The 19905-nt window shown below is 43.0% G+C and overlaps 1 protein-coding gene across 1 annotated transcript; it reads right to left on the reverse strand.

The window, feature by feature from the left end:
* Window positions 1-3: 3 nt before the first annotated feature.
* slc25a14 (solute carrier family 25 member 14) lies at window positions 4-19381 on the reverse strand. Its single transcript, XM_056285266.1, has 9 exons — window positions 19259-19381; window positions 18553-18678; window positions 17928-18066; window positions 13499-13593; window positions 4842-4927; window positions 4561-4656; window positions 3993-4117; window positions 2183-2396; window positions 4-358 (listed from the first exon to the last, which is right to left on the reverse strand). Exons 2-9 carry the CDS (start codon window positions 18614-18616, stop codon window positions 317-319), a joined length of 861 nt encoding a protein of 286 aa, XP_056141241.1. The 5' UTR covers window positions 18617-18678; window positions 19259-19381; the 3' UTR covers window positions 4-316.
* Window positions 19382-19905: the final 524 nt, after the last annotated feature.

Below are 19905 nucleotides of genomic sequence, written 5' to 3' on the forward strand. Positions count from 1 at the left end.
TGCTACCACCAAACATTTAGCTGCCTGAAAGCTTTCATCAAGGGCAGTTGAGGGCAAGCGTGATGACAAAAGCAACATTCTTAAAAACAACAGCAAAAACCAACAACAATAAATATGTTTAGAAAAAAAAAACAATCAAGATAAAAGCAATATACGATTGAGTGTGCGAAGACGCATCAATGGTGTGACTTTGGGAAAGGTTGTGAACTTAAAGAGGTCAAAAGGGCAAGGGATTTTTCCCACGTTGACTCCACCCATGACCCCCACCCGACTCACACGTGGTCTGGTTGTCAGACAGTCTTGCTTCCTGCTCGGGTTAAAATGGGAGCTTCTTCAGCTGCTCAAAGGTGATGAAGAACTGGGTGTTCTGTTAAGGGCAATCTTATTGGCGGTGTGTTGACAGGTTTGAGTTCCTCCACTGACCTCTGCAATAATACATGACTGAGCGTTCTTTACTGGGAATGTGGCCATCGGGACATGTGGGACACATAAGTTCAATGAGCAGCACTTAACACCAGAAAGAACAGGATTTCACTCCTACCTAAAACAGTCAAAATGACTACCCGCGGTTTTTAAGCTCTATATTCTGTCAAGATAAATACCCAGTTGACATATTAATACACTGCGTATGTTAGTATATCTGTTAGGAAACGACTGACACCAAAATGAACATTTTAACAACTATAATACTATTTTTAAACAATCTAAACTTCAGAGAGACATGGTTGAACCTGAATAGCAAAATTGAAAAAGTGAAAATATTACCTGAAAAACATAATGGAAAACACATATTGCCAATCTAACATACGTAACAAGACCTATAAAACGTGGAATGTGAGAAATGAACTGAAAATAAATATTGAAAGTGTCCCAAATGACGACCGGAACTTAAAAAGTACTAGAACAACCATGGGCGGTCATTTTGACCGCTTCAGTTTTTAAACACTATATTCTGTCAAGATAAATACCCAATTGAGATATTAATGCATTACATATGTTAGTATGTTGTAGTGGAGGACTTGGATGCGCCTCCCCAAAAAAACTCTTACTGTGGTGCTAAACCCAAAAAACATATATTTCAAAAACCACATCCAAGGATGTAGGGTAGCACTCACCAGTTTGAATAAGGACAGGGACAGTGCCTCATGTTCACCAATTTATTTTGGCCAGCAAAACATGCTAACGTCTCGGCCTACTGCAACAGGCCTTCATCAGAGCATGAGTGTAATGTGATCCATAGGATATGTGTATGGCGTGATCCATATGATATATGGATTAAATGCCATTAGTTACACTCATGTTCTGATGAAGGCCTGTTGCAGTAGGCCGAAACGTTAGCATGTTTTGCTGGCCAAAATAAATTAGTGAAAATGAGGCAGTGTCCCTGTCCTTTTTCAAACTGGTGAGTGCTACCCTGCATCCTTGGATGTGGTTTTTGAAGTACGTTAGTATGTCTTTTAAGAAACGACTGACACCAAAATTAACATTTTAACAACTTTAATACTATTTTTCAAATAATTTAAAATGGCTGCTGTCCAACACCTGTAAATACTGCAACGCCTTGGTGGTAGTCGTGGTGCATCTGAAACGGCGTCTATAACCAGACATGTTGGCAATAATCAAAAATCAAATTTAGACTATTACTCTGCACTGGAGAACACTAGTGTGTTTCTAGGACAGAGCAATGAACTTCGCGAAGGAAATGATGCAACCAACACACGTCGTAAATAGTGACATGATGCGCACAATCACACGCAAATTACGAGCGGTCTTTTTGACGGCTCATGGTCATTTTAGGTAGATCTTATCATAACTACTTTTTTGCAATTGATCTAAAACTAATTTTAATGTCAATATATGCAATTTTAGGAGTATTCAGGGAGCGGCAGGTCTGTGTCTTTTTGTTTTTCACAAAGTTATTAAACTTTGAAAATCCAAAACGGTCAAAACGACGGCCTTTAACAAATATCACAGTAATGGAGATGAGTGTTAATACCACAGTCTACCCACTGGGCTAGCAGGTCCACAACTTCATAAAATTAGTGTCTGTGGTTGTCTGAATGGTGCAAAATATTTCCCCAAACTTGGAAGACCTGAAAGTAAACATAAGGTTGATTTTTCACACACTCCATTCCCCAGTGTGCTGAACCACATTTGGGACTCTGTACATTGAAAAGGATACAATGATGTTCCATGGCCCCAATCTGAGCCAGTTAGGCCAGAAGCCTTTGTAGAGAGCAAAGAATCCCTCATTTTTCCACGTCTGCATTACTCCGTCCAGCGTTCCCCTGTACATGGGGCTCCCGGAGATAACCCGTTGGTTCATCATTCGGGTCCGGACCACGTCCACAGGGTTGGATGCCAGTGCCCCCGCCAGCCCACAAGTGAAACTGGAACTATGGACAACATCATAACAAAGCATATGCTAAAGGCCTTAGGCTCATCTCATAAAGGGTTAGCGAGCAAACCTGATCTCGCATAACTAGGTTTTTCAATCTCAGATGTCTTCAATGAACAGAGTAAGAAGGAAACACCTTAACATTTCATCTTTCTGTAATTCATTTTATAAGAGAAATAGGTTCTATGCTAAGAGAACGCTTATTTTTGCAAGCTAGGTGGAGAGAACAGGTTTATAACCACCTTCATGAGACTGGTACTCACTAGGTAGTCAAGGATACCTTGACTAGGTATCCGGTCTCACTACAATCATGGATCAAGTGCTCCCTCTACAGAGGGGAACGATAATGAGGGTGAGAGTGAACACATACGTTCTAGTTCAGCCTAGTCAAGGATACCATGACTAGGTGGAATTTATTTTGATAAAGGGAGCCCTTGATCCATGACAGTAATTTTTCATACAGGTTACAGTTTAAGTTTGAAATCATCTCTAAATCTATGCTAAAAACAACGCTCTGCTTCTGAAGTTGAATCCCCCCCCCCTTTTCTCCCCATTTGTATTCGGCCAATTACCCCACTCTTCCGAGCCGTTCCGATCGCTGCTCCAGCCCCTCTGCCAATCCAGGGAGGGCTGCAGACTATCACACATGCCTCCTCCAATACGTGTGGAGTCACCAGCTGCTTCTTTTCACCTGACAGTGAGGAGTTTCACCAGGGAGACGTAGCGCATGGGAGGATCACGCTATTCCCCCCAGTTCCCCCTCCCCTCGAACAGACGCCCCGGCCGACCACAGGAGGCGCTAGTGCAACGACCAGGACACATACCCACATCTGACTTCCCACCTGCAGACACGGCCAATTGTGTCTGTGCGGACGGCCGACCAAGCTGGAGGTAACACGGGGATTCGAACTGGCGAGCCCCGTGTTGGTAGGCAACGGAATAGACTGCCACGCTACCCAGATGCCCTGAAGTTGAAATCTTTATTTAGGAAATGGTGACAATCTCTTTGCAATTTTTTTTTTCCAAAATGGATCCAAGCATGAGTAAATGAAGCTCATCAGGAAGGTTGTAGTGATCAACTACTCTAGGATGAAGTGAAATTGTAAAAAAAGAAAAAGAAAAAAAGGGCTGCAAAACCAAGGCTAAAACACTGACTCCAGTTCTTTTCAATGATGTTGTGATGGTTATCAATCACAAACATTGATCAACAGGGGAGAACATTTATTTTATGGGGCTGTTGTGTTTGTGTCTTTTAACATGCTAACATTTTGAACTACAACAGGGATTTTAGTCAAATATTCAGACACTGCAGACATGCAGTTTATTTATATATATATATATATATATATAAAATACCCTTATTAACTGTCCAAAGGCAATCACGAAGCTTAAATCCAGTGAATACTGCTTACCTTTATGTTAACTATGAAGTTCCACTATAAATCTATTAATTTTGAACCAATAGCAAGGCGGCTAAACTAAATGTTGACAGGGTTACTGTGTAATACATCTTATACCAAACAGTTACACCAAATAAACTGGGCTGTAAATTGGACACCGATTACACAAAAAAAACAAAACAGAAACAACTTACATGAAATGTGCTAGAATAGTGTCTCCCATGAGACCGGAGCGAATGAGGTGCTTCTTTGTGATGTCATAAACAGGAAGTTCAACCCCAACGACGATGGCCGCTCGCTGGGCTGTGGGGATGACACCCTGGGAAGAACAGTGCAAGGTTCATGATTCTGATTGAAGCATTTTGAAAACAAAGCTCAGCTGACAGATAGGATGAAAGGATGCTAAATATAACATAGGCTGTAGTTATCTGTCATACGTTGTGTTTCTTTCCTACACAGGTATCACTGAAAAAGAACTTAATTCAGGAAACATTCACAGAAGAAATGTTTATCGCACAATATCTTTTTAAGTACTTTACAAAGAGAAGACTTGCTTTGACAAGATTATCCGCCCCCCCCATATGCCCACATTCACAAAATACTAATTTCCAGAATGCACACACACACAAAAGTTGTTACATATTCTCAAACACATTCACTGCAGACACACATACACAACCATCAAGCAAACACAAACGCACACCATTCAAACACACACACACACACACACATGAAAATCCTAATGCAGAGTAATTGATTTACCCTCCAAAGTCCCTTGGTGCCCTCTGTCTGGTAGATGTTGATGAAGTTTGACATCATGCTGCCCTGCAGCAGGCTTCCCTGGGCCTGCATTCTAATCTGAAGCAACATTGGGTAGACATTCAGGGCAGAGGTAAGAACAAACAACTCAAATTACAACAAAAAAAACAGCCTACCCTCACATCTTGACCAGTTCTGCAAATGTGCTGGCCCTTGTTTTGAACTTAAGGATAGTTCCATCAGGTCCTGTGTACCAATAAACATAGCAGGAATGTGAGAATCACCTTGAGGACGTCTGTAGGGTTGGCCAGGGAGGAAGACAGTACCCCAGAAACCACCCCACAGAAGACATTGATGACCATGGTCTCATCTGTAAGGAACGAGATGAGAGACACTGTTAACTATACGTTCAAGTTCAAGCTCCAAGTTTGAAGTTTATATGTCATATATGAAAGCAAGCTTGTTTTAATAACAATAATAACAACAACAATAATAATAACTATAATTACATTTTATTTGTATAGTGCTTTTCAAGATATACAAAGACGCTTTACGAAAGACAAGAAACAACAGCAACACACGAAAAACATGTAACACACAACATTAATCATACATTAAAAGCAATTCTAAAAAGGCGAGTTTTGATTAATGATTTGAACGTAGACAGATCAGTGCAGTCTCTGATGTATTTAGGGAGGAAGTTCCAGAAGGAGGGGGCAGCTATTGGAAGGCTCTGTTGCCCCATGCCTGACACTTGGCTCTGTGTGGTGGAGAAAGAAGGTTGGCGTTGGAGAAACGAAAGCTGCAGGAAGGAGTATGGTAGTGGAGCAAGTCGGTGAGGTAGGAGAGGACCTCATTATGGAGGGCTTCATGAGTGAGCAGAAGGACTTTAAGTGGATCCGTTGTGTGACAGGGAGCCAGTGGAGGTTCTGGAGAAACGGAGCGATGTGGTCATGGGAGTGTGAGTGGGTGAGCAGGCGAGCAGCAGAGTTCTGGATGTATTGGAGTTTGTTTAGGACTTTGGATTATGAGCCATAGTGAATGCTGTTGCAATAGTCAATTCTGGATGTGATAAAGCCATGGATCAAAGTTTCTGCAGCAGAGAAGGAGAGTTATGGGCGGAGATGAACTATGTTTTTTTAGGTGGAAAAAGGCAGTTCTGGTGATTATATCACAAAGGTTTGTGATATATAACTTTAGCCAGGAGAGGGCAGTACCAGTGATGTTGAGGGAGGAATCATGACAGGAGAGAAGAATGGTGTTGAAGGTGTCGAAAGCTGCAGTGAGGTCGAGGAGGATGAGAATGATGGGGAAGCCAGAGTCTGAGGAGAGGAGGAGGTCGTTGGTTTCTGTGCTGTGAAAAGAAACCAGATTGAAATGGTTCGAACAGGTCATTGGAGATGAGGTGAGCTTTGAGTTGGGAGGCGACAACACATTCCATTATTTTTGACAGAAAGGGGAGATTGTAGATGGGCTGGAATTTGCTCATGATATCAGGGTTGAGTCCAGGTTTTTTAAGGATGGGGTGACAGCAGCCAGTTTATGTGTATGGGGAATTGAACCACAGCTGGAGCAGGAGTTAAGGATTTTTGTGATGATTGAGGAGATAGCTGGGAGGCAGTCCTTAACAAGATTGTATGGGATGGGATCCAGAAGACAAGTGGAGCTTCTCATTCCTACTGTAAGGTTGGATAGCTCCAATTGGGGACATGGGAGAACTTTGACAGGGGCTGAGTGGTAAAGGGGGGACACGGATGGGGAGGTGGTCAGGTTGCTGTAGATAGTGTCAATTTTAACTTGGAAAAATTAAAGGAAAGAGTTGCACTTGTTAACTGTGAATGAATTGGAGGTATTGTCACTGGGTCTGAGAAGTCTGTTTATTGTGGAAAGAGCCTTGGGGTTGGTGGAGCCACAGTGTATGAGGTGTGAGTAGGAGGTGGATTGAGATGTGATGAGAGCATTTTTGTATTGCTGAAGGTAGTCTGAGTAGGCTTGAAGCTGGACTGTTAAACCAGTTTTCTTGTAAAGTCATTTGAACTGGCGCTTACAGGACTTCATTTGATGGAGTTCAGGAGTATACCAGGGAGCTGAGTATGTGAATGAGACTGTTTTGGTTTTAGTGGGGGGCAGCTGATCAAGACAGGAGGAGAGTGTCATAAGTACTGACATGATCAGAGGGAATATCAGGCAGCAGGGGAGGAAAGGCAGACATTTTACTGGCAAGAGAGGCAGAAAGAGCTGAGGGGGAGACAGATCTGAGATTTCTTAAGGATATTATGTATTTGACTTTTGGGAATGGGATAGGGATGTCAATGTCCATGGTGACTGCCAGGTGGTCAGAGATATTGAGGTTGAGGCTGGAGAGTTGATGTATTGCGAGACCAGTGGAGCAGACCGAATCCAGGATGTGACCATGGCTGTGAGGCGGGGAAGTTGATATGTTGTGAAGTTGAAGCATTGTAGCAGTTCCAGGAATTCTATGGCAGATTTACAGTCCAAGTCATCAATATGGATATCAAAATTACCCAGGAGAAGAACGGAAGGTTTTTTGAGAACAGGCACGATGGTGCTGTATTTGATTGAGGTAGGAATGGAAATGGTGGTTGTTTTAATGTCCTTCCCGTAAAGAGCAGCAAAACCACCACCCCACCCCTCAAGACGAGGTTTATCAATGTATGTGAATCCTGTAGGTGTGCTCTGGTTTAGTGAGAAATAGTCCAGGGGTTAATGCCAGGTTTCAGTGAGGCAGAGAAAATCAAGATTACTATCAGTTATTACTTCATTCAGAATGAGGCTTTTGTTATTGAGTGAACGAGTGTTGAACAAAACCAGTTTTAGATGATGCTACTTTGTGATAGATTGTAAAGACTGAGGAAGGGGACAGAGATCGGAATGATTCACATGCCGTTTGTTGTGGTGACGGTGAGGGTAATGATGTCTGTTAGTAATACAGTCTGGAATGGGAGGAGGTCGAACAGTAGTGTGATCATATGACAAGGGGGAACCATTGTGAGCAAAGGATGTGACAGTCATTTTGGGCAAAGGGGAAGAAGAGGGTTCAGGAAGACGTGTGAGATGTAAATATTAAATCACGTGTGGGGGACAGAACAGCATGCTGCAAATTAGCAGCAAGCATGCAACTACCTAGCATGTTCAGGTGAAGACTGTCTCTTCTACACAGAGAGGAGTGCTCCCAGAACAAGTTAAAGTTGTAAATAAAACCCAATGTTGTGTGCTATACTCATGGACTGGAGCCAGGTATGAAGGCTGAAAATTCTGCTAAAACAGCCCACATGGCGACCCACTGTGGGAATCCAGCCAGAAATAAACACGGTTTTTCCACAACTGTTGAGGAGATTAAAAAGATGGATAAGATCACCTTTCGTCAGCTTGGACTGCAGACTGATAGTGTCATTGGACATGGACTATTACTCTCAAAACTGTTGGATATTAATCCCGAATCCTGGAAGTTTCTCCAAGAAGTCAGGAGTAGTGGCTCCAGGAAATCAGCAGTGACTGCATTTATGAAATGAATGTTTTGAACTGCTCCTCAATGATCAAGGTAGTGGGAGGGAAAGGAGTGGGTGACTGATTAACAGCACTGCCAGGGACAGTCTTGGGAGGGGATGAATGTTGTTGGCCTGAGGAAGCGGCATTGGGACCAGGAGTGACCAACCTGCCCGAATGCTGGTGAGGATGGTGCAGAGGGACCTGTGGTGGTGGCAGCAGCGGGAGATGGGTCAGCAACCGCAGCAGCCAGGACAGCCGTTGCAGCAGGAGTGGTCCCAGCTGGAGCACGGACCAGTTCCATGTGGGAAGGGGCAACATTAGCCACGGGAACAGCATAGGCCACGGGGGCATCAGCAAGGTGAACCATGGCATCAGCCAGTAGTGTGGTAAAATGACATGAGAGGTTTATGGGCAGAGGCAATAAATTGGAGTTTGGCTGAGCTTGAGGTCTTTCTGTCTTGCCATGTCTGACTATACCATCTCTGACCAGGTAGCCTGTAAGCTGGGAAGAGAGTAGGAGGGCCAGCAATGAATGAGATGATAGGTCCCAAAGGATGGTGTTGGAGATGGCTTAGTTCTTAATTAACCCTTTGCTAAGCCACGCCCCAAAACGTAGACTAGCCAGTCACAGCGCAGCATAGGACAGGCTCTGACAGAGGTCCGACACTTTCATGGTGGTGCTCCGTTGACTCAAATGCAAAAGTTTCAGATTTTCTTCATTTTCGAGCTGGTTTTGTGGACTTTTAGCTAGTTATGGTTAAACATGCCTGGGGTACTTGTAACAGTGACACTCGTTACCCGGAGAGGTTGGAAGGAGATGTATGTTTTTTTTCCTTTCCAAAACCAAAATCAAACCCTGAAAAGTGTACGCTTTGGATGAAGCTATGTGGATGTCCTCAAATCCAGTTGAACCCCTTAAAGATCATCAAGCACAGCTTTGTCTGCTCCAAGGCAAGTAATTACTTTTATTAACAGTAAAATAATGTTAAAGCTTGATGGACTTAGCAACAGTAACTAAAGGGGGTGGGCCTTAGTGAAGGGTCAATTGAGATCGTTTTGGATTGTGAGGCTGTGGTGTCATTAAAATCGAATAAAAGAATCCTTTTTTTTTGCAGTTCATCTAAGAGCCATCAGTTATCATCCTTGAGGTTAGTTATGTTACATGTTACATGCAGTCCTTGCAAGGCATAGTAATATCAAACCAGTTGACAGGTATTCAAAGAAAAGAAAGTTAGCTCCTTTTGCCATTAGCTGCGTCAGCTGAGGGTCGAGTCCCAACAGTTCTCACCAGGAGTGCAGGGAGTCAGTGCAACAATCGATGATCAGGTAAAAATCCATAAAATAGGCAAACCATAAAATCAATTAAAATAATTCAAAGGTCTCAAGGAATCGTTAAAATTTGTTAAAATTTAAAAGTAATGCCAAGTTCACACTACACAACTTTCAAAGTCATCAGATTGCTGTGTTTTTCACACTACACAACTTGTTGTCTTGTAATCAGGAATCTTTAAGTCGTGGTTTTCACACTACATGACTGAACGGCGATGGGGGGGGGGGGCACACACTACAAGATCTTTCACCAGGAGGAATCCCGATGAGTCTGTCTGGCCTCCAAACTACATTTTGTCCCAAAAACACATGCGATAAGTGACAAGGATACCTTGCGCAGGATTTTTTCTTCCAAAAATGGATGTCTGCCAGAAAAAAGTGCTCCAAGTTGTTTGTGCACTGATTTGCAGTGATAAAACAAAGAAGAGAAAGAAAAGAAAATGGGTGACGAGAATGGATTGGGATGCGGGCAGCAAGGATTGTCTGTTCTGCAGAGATGCATTTCATACATTTTTTTCTTGTAGATATCTGTGTGTTTCCATGTTTTTTCACATTTTGTATTGCATTGCCTTTTAAGGACTGTGTTTTGAACACTGCTATACAAATAAAGATTATTACTATTGTGGTTCTCTTATTGATTCAACACCTTTGGTATAGAATGTCTTGTATAGTCAAGATACAGTTGCATATACTTTATGATGTAATTGTTTCAATTGCATGTTCAGACAGACTACTTTTTGTAAACTTTGTTGCAAACATATATTGAAAAGGTAACAGTAAACATTAGTAATATAAATACAAACTTGTGTGACAATCAAAAAAGCAACAATGTAGCAATTTCACTACAATGGAAAAATAAACAACAATCCACCTATATAAAAAAGTAAATCAAATACTGATAATGTAAACAAAACTGATTAAGTATAGACTGGATTTTACTGGCTTTTATACTGATCATTGACTGTAGCTCATCACCGCCTTCATTGCCAGTCACATGTCACATGCCACAACATGTTTCATACTACAGGATTTGGACTCCCAGACCGATCCAGATATGAATTGTGTCTGTGATTCGTCGGTGAGCCACTCGGCTAGCTTCTTTGATCAGTTCATACATAGCGATCGAGCACCAATTTGTGAGCACCGAGCCAACGCAGATTTGCCTCTGATCTGGGGGCTTTTGTTGGCGATCCCCAAAAACTGTTGGGGAGTGGAAAATCAGGGCTAGAATCATGTAGTGTGAACTAGGCACAAGCAGAGCCACAAACAAACATACCGCAGCTGGCAACCAGAACCGGAAATGCAAGCTGTAACAGTTTTGCTGGCTCAACACACAAGTGGGAAATATAAGTACTTAGAGAAGTCAAAGTGCAAGAACAGGATGTGTACAAAACTCATACAAAAATATGTACAACATCCATCCATCCATCCATTTTCCAAGCCGCTTATCCCAATTGGTGTCACAGGATGCTGGAGCCTATCCCAGCAGTCATTGGGCAGCAGGTGGGAAGACCATCACAGGGCCATATGTACATATAACATACGTACAACAGAGCAGATATTTGATGTACTTGTTGGATGGTGTGCTACAACAGATAATGTCTGTACAATAGTAAAGTGACATATGCAATGTTATTGTAAACAGTTCATTTGTGCAGATGCCAGATTGTGCAGTCAGTAACAGTAACCATAATGAACAGGTATTGTAACATTAAAAGTGAAAATAGCAGATCAATGAAGCTGTAAGACATAAAACAATAAAATCTGTGCAAATAGCAATGAGTGATCAGTTTAAGAGTCTTATGGCCCGGGGAGAGAAGCTGTCCTGAAACCTGTTGGTCCGAGACTTGATGCTCCGGTACCTCTTGCCAGACAGGAGTAGAGAGAACAGTTTGTGTCTGGGGTGGCTGGGGTTTCTGATTATTTTGCCGGCCATCTTCAGGTACCTCTGGGTATAATGGTCCTGCATGGTGGGCAGATCACTGTCTGTGATGTACTTTGCCATTTTCACCCTCTGCAGAGCTTTGTGATTAAGGTTCAGAGCAGCTACCATACCAGGCAGTGATGCAGGCAGTCAGGATGCTGTCAATGGTGCATCAGTAAAGTTAGTAAGGATCCGTGGGGCCATGCCAAATTTCCTCAGCCTCTGTAGGAAGAATAGTCGCTGGTGTGCTGTATTGATACAATGTCCCAATGAAGGAACCAAGACAAGTTCCTCAGTGATGTGGACACCGAGGAACTTCAAGCTGCTGACCCTTTCCACTGGTGAGCCATTGATGTGGTTGGGAGCGTGCACACCCTCCTATTGTCTCCTGAAGTCCACGATCATCTCTTTGGTTTGCTGATGTTGAAGGAGAGGTTGTTATCCTGGCACCGGCTCACTAGGGCTCTCACCTCTTCCCTGTAGGCCATCTCGTCACTGTGATGAGGGTGAGGACGGCGGTGTCATCAGCAAACTTGACAATGGAATTAGAGCTGTAGTGAACCACAGTCGTGGGTGATCAGGGAGTACAGGAGCGGGCTTAGCACACAGCCCTGTGGGACACTGGTGTTCAGGATTAAAGAGGAGGAGGTGATGCTGCCCATCCTCACCACCCGAGGTCTGCCTGTCAGAAACTCCAGTATCCAGTTGCAGAGGTAGGTGCTGAGTCCCAGGCCCCTGAGAGTAGTGTCAAGCTTTGAGAGCACAATAGTGTTGAACACTGAGCTGTAATCAATGAACAGAACTCTCACATATGTGTTCCTCTTGTCCAGACAGGAAAGGGCGGAGCGCAGCATGGTGGCAATGGCATCATCAGTGGATCAGTTTGGTCTGTAGGCAAACTGCAGTGGGATCAGCATATCAGGTAGTGATGAAGTGGTGTGGGTCTTGACCAGCCACGCGAAGCACTACATGATGACTGATGTGACTGCTACAGTGCGGTAGTCGTTGAGGCAGGTTACCTAGGCTTACTTGGGAACTGGGACAATGGTGGCCTTATTGAAGCATGTGGGGACTACAGACTGAACCATAGAAATGTTGAATATAATCCACGAAAACGCAGATTGGACTCAACCCCCAGCAAGCTGAAGATACTGTTTGACTGCAGTAACAACGTGACTGCTTTCTTGCAGGAGTTTTTGTTTGCTACTGACCGTGTTAACTGTTGACTTTCAGTCAAGTGCATCTGTAGTTGTGGTAGTGAAGGCAGCTGTTAAAAAGCCTAAAAGCCTTAAAATATCTTAAATTTAATGTTCAGCACATTTTATATTCGTCTCGTCCTTTTTGTCCTACATTGTGTAAATTAAATCATATCACCAACAAGAGTTCACATTTCTTGAAGTTACTTTTAATGTGGGGGGAAAAACATAGATTAGCAGAGCAGCTAGCATCTAAATGAGGTATCTGACATTATAATGTTACATGTTAAATGACTGACTATGGGTCAGGTTCCGATTGAGGATAACAGTATAGAACACAGCTGCACTGCCAGCTGCAGTTTGTTTCCCACATTATAGAAAACGTTATGAGAGTTGAGTGAATCTTGCTGAGCACAAATCAACTTAGGTAAATGGTTAGCGTAGATGTTAAACACAGATGAGTGTGTATTCAAAATTGATTGAGGTAAAATTAAAGGCTTTTAGGAGGACACTATGTGTTCTGTTTGTGTTTTCAACAGCTACCATCACTAAAGTCACCAGTTAACAAGGTTACTCATTAAACCGAAATATAGGGATAGCGGGAGTCTTTTCTTCTCTAAATTCCTTAAATTCTGCTTATCTAACATGGCATAACGTAGAACATGATTGTGCCAACAAATCTATATGTTGGAACCACGGCGCCCCCAGCTCCATATCTGCTGTAGCTGCATTGCCACTGCTTTATTACTGCAGTGCTAAAACCACAAATGGAACGACTAGTCTACAACTATGCACAGTGTCGACTAGTGGTTTTGATGGTTGACTAGTCGACTAGTCTGTGAAACCTCTAGTAGAATGTACACAATGTTAGTTTTCTCCCCTAAAGACAAGATGTTAATTTCTGATGATGATGATGAGAGCAGTTTGAAAAGAGGCACTCAGGGCTCGGTGTGGGAAGTGAGGCGATGTAAGGTAAACCTACCTTCTGGCCGACTGACAAACAGTCTCTTCAAAGTGTTGTATGTTCCTATCTTGATGGTCCCATATGAGGCTTGCCTCAGGAGGGCTGGGGAGATTCTGTGAAGAGAATTTGAAGAGATACTTTTGACTGGACTTTTGACAATAAAACTACTATCTCTCATTGGTTTCACCATTAAAACCAGCTTCAATGCGAGAGAGAGGGAAATGTACATCTGTCCTCCTTTGAATAACTTGCTGCAACATGAAAGCCTCCCTGCTCCATGTCACTGCATCGTTTATTGCCCATATAAACCAAACCCATCTTTTAAAAGACCAAGGCTGTCCTCGTCAGCACCACTTGCCATGTCCAGTGACAAAACAATATTTTAAAAAGAACTTGCATTTCTCAAAATTTTGCTTCCTCTGCCCAAAACCTGACACCACTATAAATAAGCTGAGGTCCTTGCTACCTACCTTTAGGGCTGAGCAATACTGACAGAATCAAATATCTTATTACCTCTACGCCATTTATGTGACAATATTTTGTGGATGCCTATTACTGCTTTAATAACATTTTTAAACAAAATAACAATTATAAAATGATCATTAATAATATGGATATGATGACCAAGCAGATGGAGACATTCATTGTTCATTTCACTCCACTAAAACAGTGGAATAAGTTAAAAAAATCTGTCTCACTTTACTGTGATGCAACCTTTAAGATCAGGGAATGACAACATTTAAGTTATATCACCATATTACCAAGACCACATCTAGTCACCATATCCATATCAGGCCATATATTACCCAGCTCTACAGTTATGCTGTATATTCTAGAGATGGTCCCCTCTAAACAGTGGCCACATTTACTGGAAACTACAACCTGAGCTACACTACCCAAATCATCTTGACAAACCCATACATTTAAGCAGTTATTTAAGTTTCATATTAGAAAACAAGGTGTTAGGACAAACTTTTAGCATGGGTTTAATAAAAACAGACGGAATCAAACTGTTTTAACCACTACTGTGTAAACATAAAGATATTTACGGTTAAGAATGAGGTTCAACACTAAGGAAGGAGAACGACACTAAGGAAGCAGAAAAGGACTTGTACCAATTGGCTAGACAGAGGAACCGAGCTGGGAAGGATGTGCAGCAGGTTAGGAAGAGATGGAAACGGATGACCCGCTGTGGTGACCCCTAACAGGAGCAGCCAAAAGTAGTAGTAGTAGTAGTAGTAGTAGTAGTAGTAGTAGTAGTAGATGGTTGAGAATGAGAATTCTAACTATACATACACCTTACATACACATGCAGAGTGAGATTTCTATATAAAATGAAATACACTGTTTTTCTTGATCTACCCCCATGATTTATTCAGATTGAACACAGGTCTGTTGTTTTGTTTGAATTGACCCATTCCTATTTAAGTCTTTGTTAGGTGTCTATCCATCCATTAACCGAACCGTTTATCCTGCTCTCAGGGTCGCAGGGATGCTGGAGCCTATCCCAGCAGTCACTGGGCGGCAGGCGGGGAGACACCCTGGACAAGCCACCAGGCCATCACACAGGGTACAAACACACACACACACACACACACACACACACACACACACACACACACACACACACACACACACACACACACACACGCACACACCTAGGGACAATTTAGCATGGCCGATTCACCTGCCCTACATGTCTTTGGACTGTGGGAAACCGGAGCCCCCAGAGGAAACCCACGCAGACACGGGGAGAACATGCAAACTGCACACAGAGGACGACCTGGGACGACCCCCACGGTTGAACTACCCCAGGGCTCAAACCCAGCACCTTCTTGCTGTGAGGCGACTGTGCTAACCACTGCGCCACCGTGCTGACGTTAGGTGACAAATACAGTTAAAATAAGAATCCATTTTGTTCTTAGGCTTAGAGAAGACACAAATAAATAAAGGCAAGCAATACAGCATGTCACGCCATTAGACTCCATCCCCTCACTATCAAATTTTTTGTGGATGATTATGAATGTTCATCAATTAAAACAGAAATGCCAGAGTTTTTTCATATATTTGAAAAAAAAAAACCATTAAAAATGCCAAGACCAGGCTGCTCTGATGGCTGAGCGGAATAAACCGCCCTTCCTTCTATCCACATGTCATGTGGCTGGGAAGTTCATATCCCAGTCTCGCCGTAACCGGTCACGGTCGGGGCATCCATGGGGTAAGGCATTCATTAGGCCACCCTTACCCGAGGGATAGTGGATGTAGATCAGTGTAGTGTTCGGGGACTCGTCGTTCTCCAGCGACCCCTCTGGCCCATCCGGGCGTCTGCAGCCAAGCAACCGAAAGCATTCTCCCCACGTCTCCTTCGAGGCCTGAGGGTAATGCAATCCATGCGAGGCTTCAGCGTGTAACATAGCGAGAGCAGCCGACACGAGTTTGAAGGAAGCTGGTGTTACGACTCTCTCCTTCCTGTGGAAACGTGAGCCAGGGGAATTATTCGACAAGAGTTCCGGCCATATGCTATTGGGTTAATCGGGTGGGATAAGGGGAAAAACTAGACCAAAACTGCCAATGCTCATCAAACAGAGATTCATCTTTGCTGGTTCCAAAGGGCAGTTAAAAAGTCAAGGGGCATGGATGTAGCTTTAGATACCCTTCTACTACAGTGGAAATTAGTTCTTGAGTAACTCAAGGTACCGGAGGGCAAAACATCCTCCGATTTTAAATGAGACGTCTCAAAGCTTACTTTTACAGGTGCATTTTATCACATGCATTTTTAAACATGTCTGTGTATTCTTAAAATACAGCATAGAAATGAGGAGAGCATGCAAGATATTGCCATGACAACAAGTAAAGTTTCCCCCTAAAACATATGTTCACAAGCTGAGGGCTGTCAATGATGTCTTTATGTGGTGCTGACATTATACAATGTGATGTATGACAAATGTTTAACTGTGTGGGCTATTTTGGAAGACAAGGTGACAGAGCAAAGAGAATGGACGGGAGTTAAATGTCAAGATGTTTTAAGTTTGGCACCATCTCAAGCTAAAGCAAAACATATGATCCTGTTTTTTTGCTTGCACTTTCAATGTGGGCTTGGTTACCACAACAGCACCTGAAAAGAGAGTATCCTGCATATACACACACAACGCCCCAGACACAACAACAAAGTAAGAGGTCATTGGCTATATCGGTCAAACCTCCGATTCACCTAACACACATTTCTTTGGATGATGGAAGAGTGGATTTACAAGGGGAAATCTTCACTAACACAGAGAGAACATGCAATTCCCTCACAGCAGGGTTGGGTTGAGCCCAGGAGCCCTCTGCTATCAGGCAACAGTTACCTGAATACACGAAGCTGTTGTAAACAGCACTATAGTAAAGTGCAGAACAAATACTGTCTTGTGCTGAGGGAACAGGAGACCCTTTTGATAAGCTGTAATCCAGCAAACTGACTGTGGAAACTGACACAGTTGCTCTAAACAAAGACACACAGAGTAAGAGATGCAAAACACTACTGTTATTAAATCCAAGCAAGTAAGCATTCAGTAGACTAAGGCTGTGTGTCCACCAGACGCCTGCAAAAAAGTGCTTCCTTTTATTTTGTCTTTCTAGGAAAGGTCAAGTTTTGAGTACTCTCGACCCAATGCAATGCAGGGACCTGGATCTATTTTAGGAGCTTAGTGCCATGAGCGCTCTTCCTCTTTCAAAAAAAAATTCAAGTTTTGCTGAAGTGAACTCCTCATCAACACCACATCTAATTCCACCAACTAATAAGGATTAAGGAGAGGTGGTGCAGAAGAGGAAATGAAAGCCGGATCTTTTTTTGTAAAAGCAGAGAGGAGGAACAAAAACAAACAAAAGTGAATGATAAATTTGGTTGATAACAGAAAAGACTTGTTTGAAATTTAAAATGTGGATTATCTCAATATCAATAAATAAAAGCAGGGGGAATATTTCTTTCATGGTGAAACTTGTCTCATTTCATAACTACTGAGCATCTCCTCCCTCCACTCAGCACCTGCTTTTAATACAGAGCTGTCCAAGCACTCTCTTCCAGCATTAGTGGTAGCCATGTTTCTTTGAAAGGGGTCTCTGGTGGATACAGGCTGTTATATGTATTTACAAGGCGTGAGACTTATAAGGGCAAGTTCAACTTTAAAAAGTTGGAAGCAACTCATAATAGGATGAAAAATTGTATGGTTCATCTGAGGGGGACTCACAGGGGGTTGAACATTGAAATGTTCATTTCTATGTTGTACTTCAAAATTGTGAAAGTTTTTCTGAATTTCTTTGCTTTCATTTTCAAGACTCTCGTGCCTTTTTGAACATGTTTTAACTTTAGAGCATTGATATCACACCCCCACACACACCCTCTACACTGGAAAGCTGTTTTAATGTCACAGGATTTAGATTTAGTTGCCAACTACAAACTGCTCCGTACCCAGAATACAGCGCCCGGATGCCCTCCTCCTTGCCGATCCTGAAAAGGGCATGGAACATTCCCTTGTAGCGGACCTCCATGTACTGGGATTGACCCTGGACTTGTAACCGTGTCTTGGTGAGGTCGATGGGGAAAGTACCTGTACATTTATGTAATATGGAAAGAAAAACAGACAGACAGACAGACAGATAGACAGATAGACAGATAGACAGATAGATAGATAGATAGATAGATAGATAAAACAATCATGATGGAGAACCAACCTTGAAAGAAATGCACTACACAATTAAGCTATGACTGTTATTTTGTAGAAAATACCAAATGAGCTATTATTACTTTTAAATGCATTTAATATATTTTAAAAGGCATCATTTGCAATTCGCTGCACAATATATAATCACCAAAGGTCTATCACTATTAATCTATAAGATAGTCCATTCGTCATTTGACGCCGGTCCCACTGCCATTCGGGTGATTTTGCTGCAGAATTTCAATGAGGTCGCGTTTTCAGTGAATTTGGGATAATCCACTCTCATATTACCTCTCATACAACGACACAACGCTGCAGAGCGGTGCGTCTACACACGGGAAAACGTCAGTCTGCGGGTTATGGTGCATCACGTACCAAACTCTGCGACAATCGAGGCCATCCCTCCGTAGATGAACGGTTTCCAGTTCAAGTTGGCCATCTCTGTGGCGGCGGCGGCCGCCTCCACCTGCTGCAGCCCTGCTATGAACAAAAGCAGGCCGCCTAGATAGAGGTAAACAGACTGCTGTAATCGGACACAATAACTTAACATCTTGACTAATATCGGGAGAGCCGATGCTTCAGACCGCGGGAATCCCCAGCATCAGCATCCCAGAGCACCGCGCCGGAAAGAGACGCCTGCCTCGCCGCACATAGACGAACGCGCGACCGCATCGGTTCGAGGTTTCCACTCGATGCGAATGAGTGTCAATCAAACGTTTAACGAATCCGATAGGCTCGTATCTTCGACTGCGCCAGGGCGGGCGGAACGTCGGTGACAGCTCAAAGAGACAGCCAAGCGTCGCAGGAACGAGCGAATAAGGCGACTTCGTCAGCTAATAAACGCCGTATGCTTTTAACTGACAACTTGAGCTACCCGTTCATTTTACAGTTTTAAAAAAAAAATCGTGCAAGACGACGTGAACAGAAGGTCGTCCTCAGAAACCCCGGGCGGTCGCTAACGCTTGACGACGCATGCGCGAGAAACATACGGTTGCCGCTAATGCTATTCACCAGCTACCACTTGTGGAAATTACAGAGTCCCCGTAACAACTAACGTTTAAACAACCAAAACACCACGCACCTTTTGTGTGGGTGACAGCCTCCGCCTTGCTACTTGACTTTGTCCCCCATGACTTATCCAGATGAGCGGGGCAACTTTAATGAAACGAGGGCGCGCTGAAAAAAGTTGCAACCCCTGGATGTGACTTTCCGTAGCCGACAGGAGCGAAACGACCGGAAGTTTTGTGACCTTGCTTGAAGTGGGCGGGCGGTAAATGCAGCCACGCCCCCTCTTAGACACGTCTGTCACCTACCCGAAACAACTGTGATCCTCACGTCTGTGCTCTGCGATCCAGTGTTGCTCTTATGGCAGTACTGTCTTTATTGAACATCATTAGCCGTCCCACGGTTGCTATGATAGCGATAGTATAAAAGTATAGTGTAATAGCATAGGTATAGTGTTAGTATATCAATAGTATTAGTATATTGCCAGTACTATCTTAAAGCGATTCTATTCTATTCCATTCTATTCTCTTCTAGCATGAGTGCTACTTTGTTACTAGTAGTATCTTAGTAGTATTGTTTAGTAGAATAGTGTAGCAATATTTTAGTATAAGAGTGCTGTAGTACCGGTATTAATATATTAGCATAATTTACTAGAATAACTATAATTTGTGTATACAATTTATAAGTATAATTTATTCATCCATGCACGTTACAATACATTTG

This window comes from Lampris incognitus, chromosome 8, assembly GCF_029633865.1.
Source record: "Lampris incognitus isolate fLamInc1 chromosome 8, fLamInc1.hap2, whole genome shotgun sequence".
In the NCBI taxonomy this organism is placed as follows: Eukaryota; Metazoa; Chordata; class Actinopteri; order Lampriformes; family Lampridae; genus Lampris; species Lampris incognitus.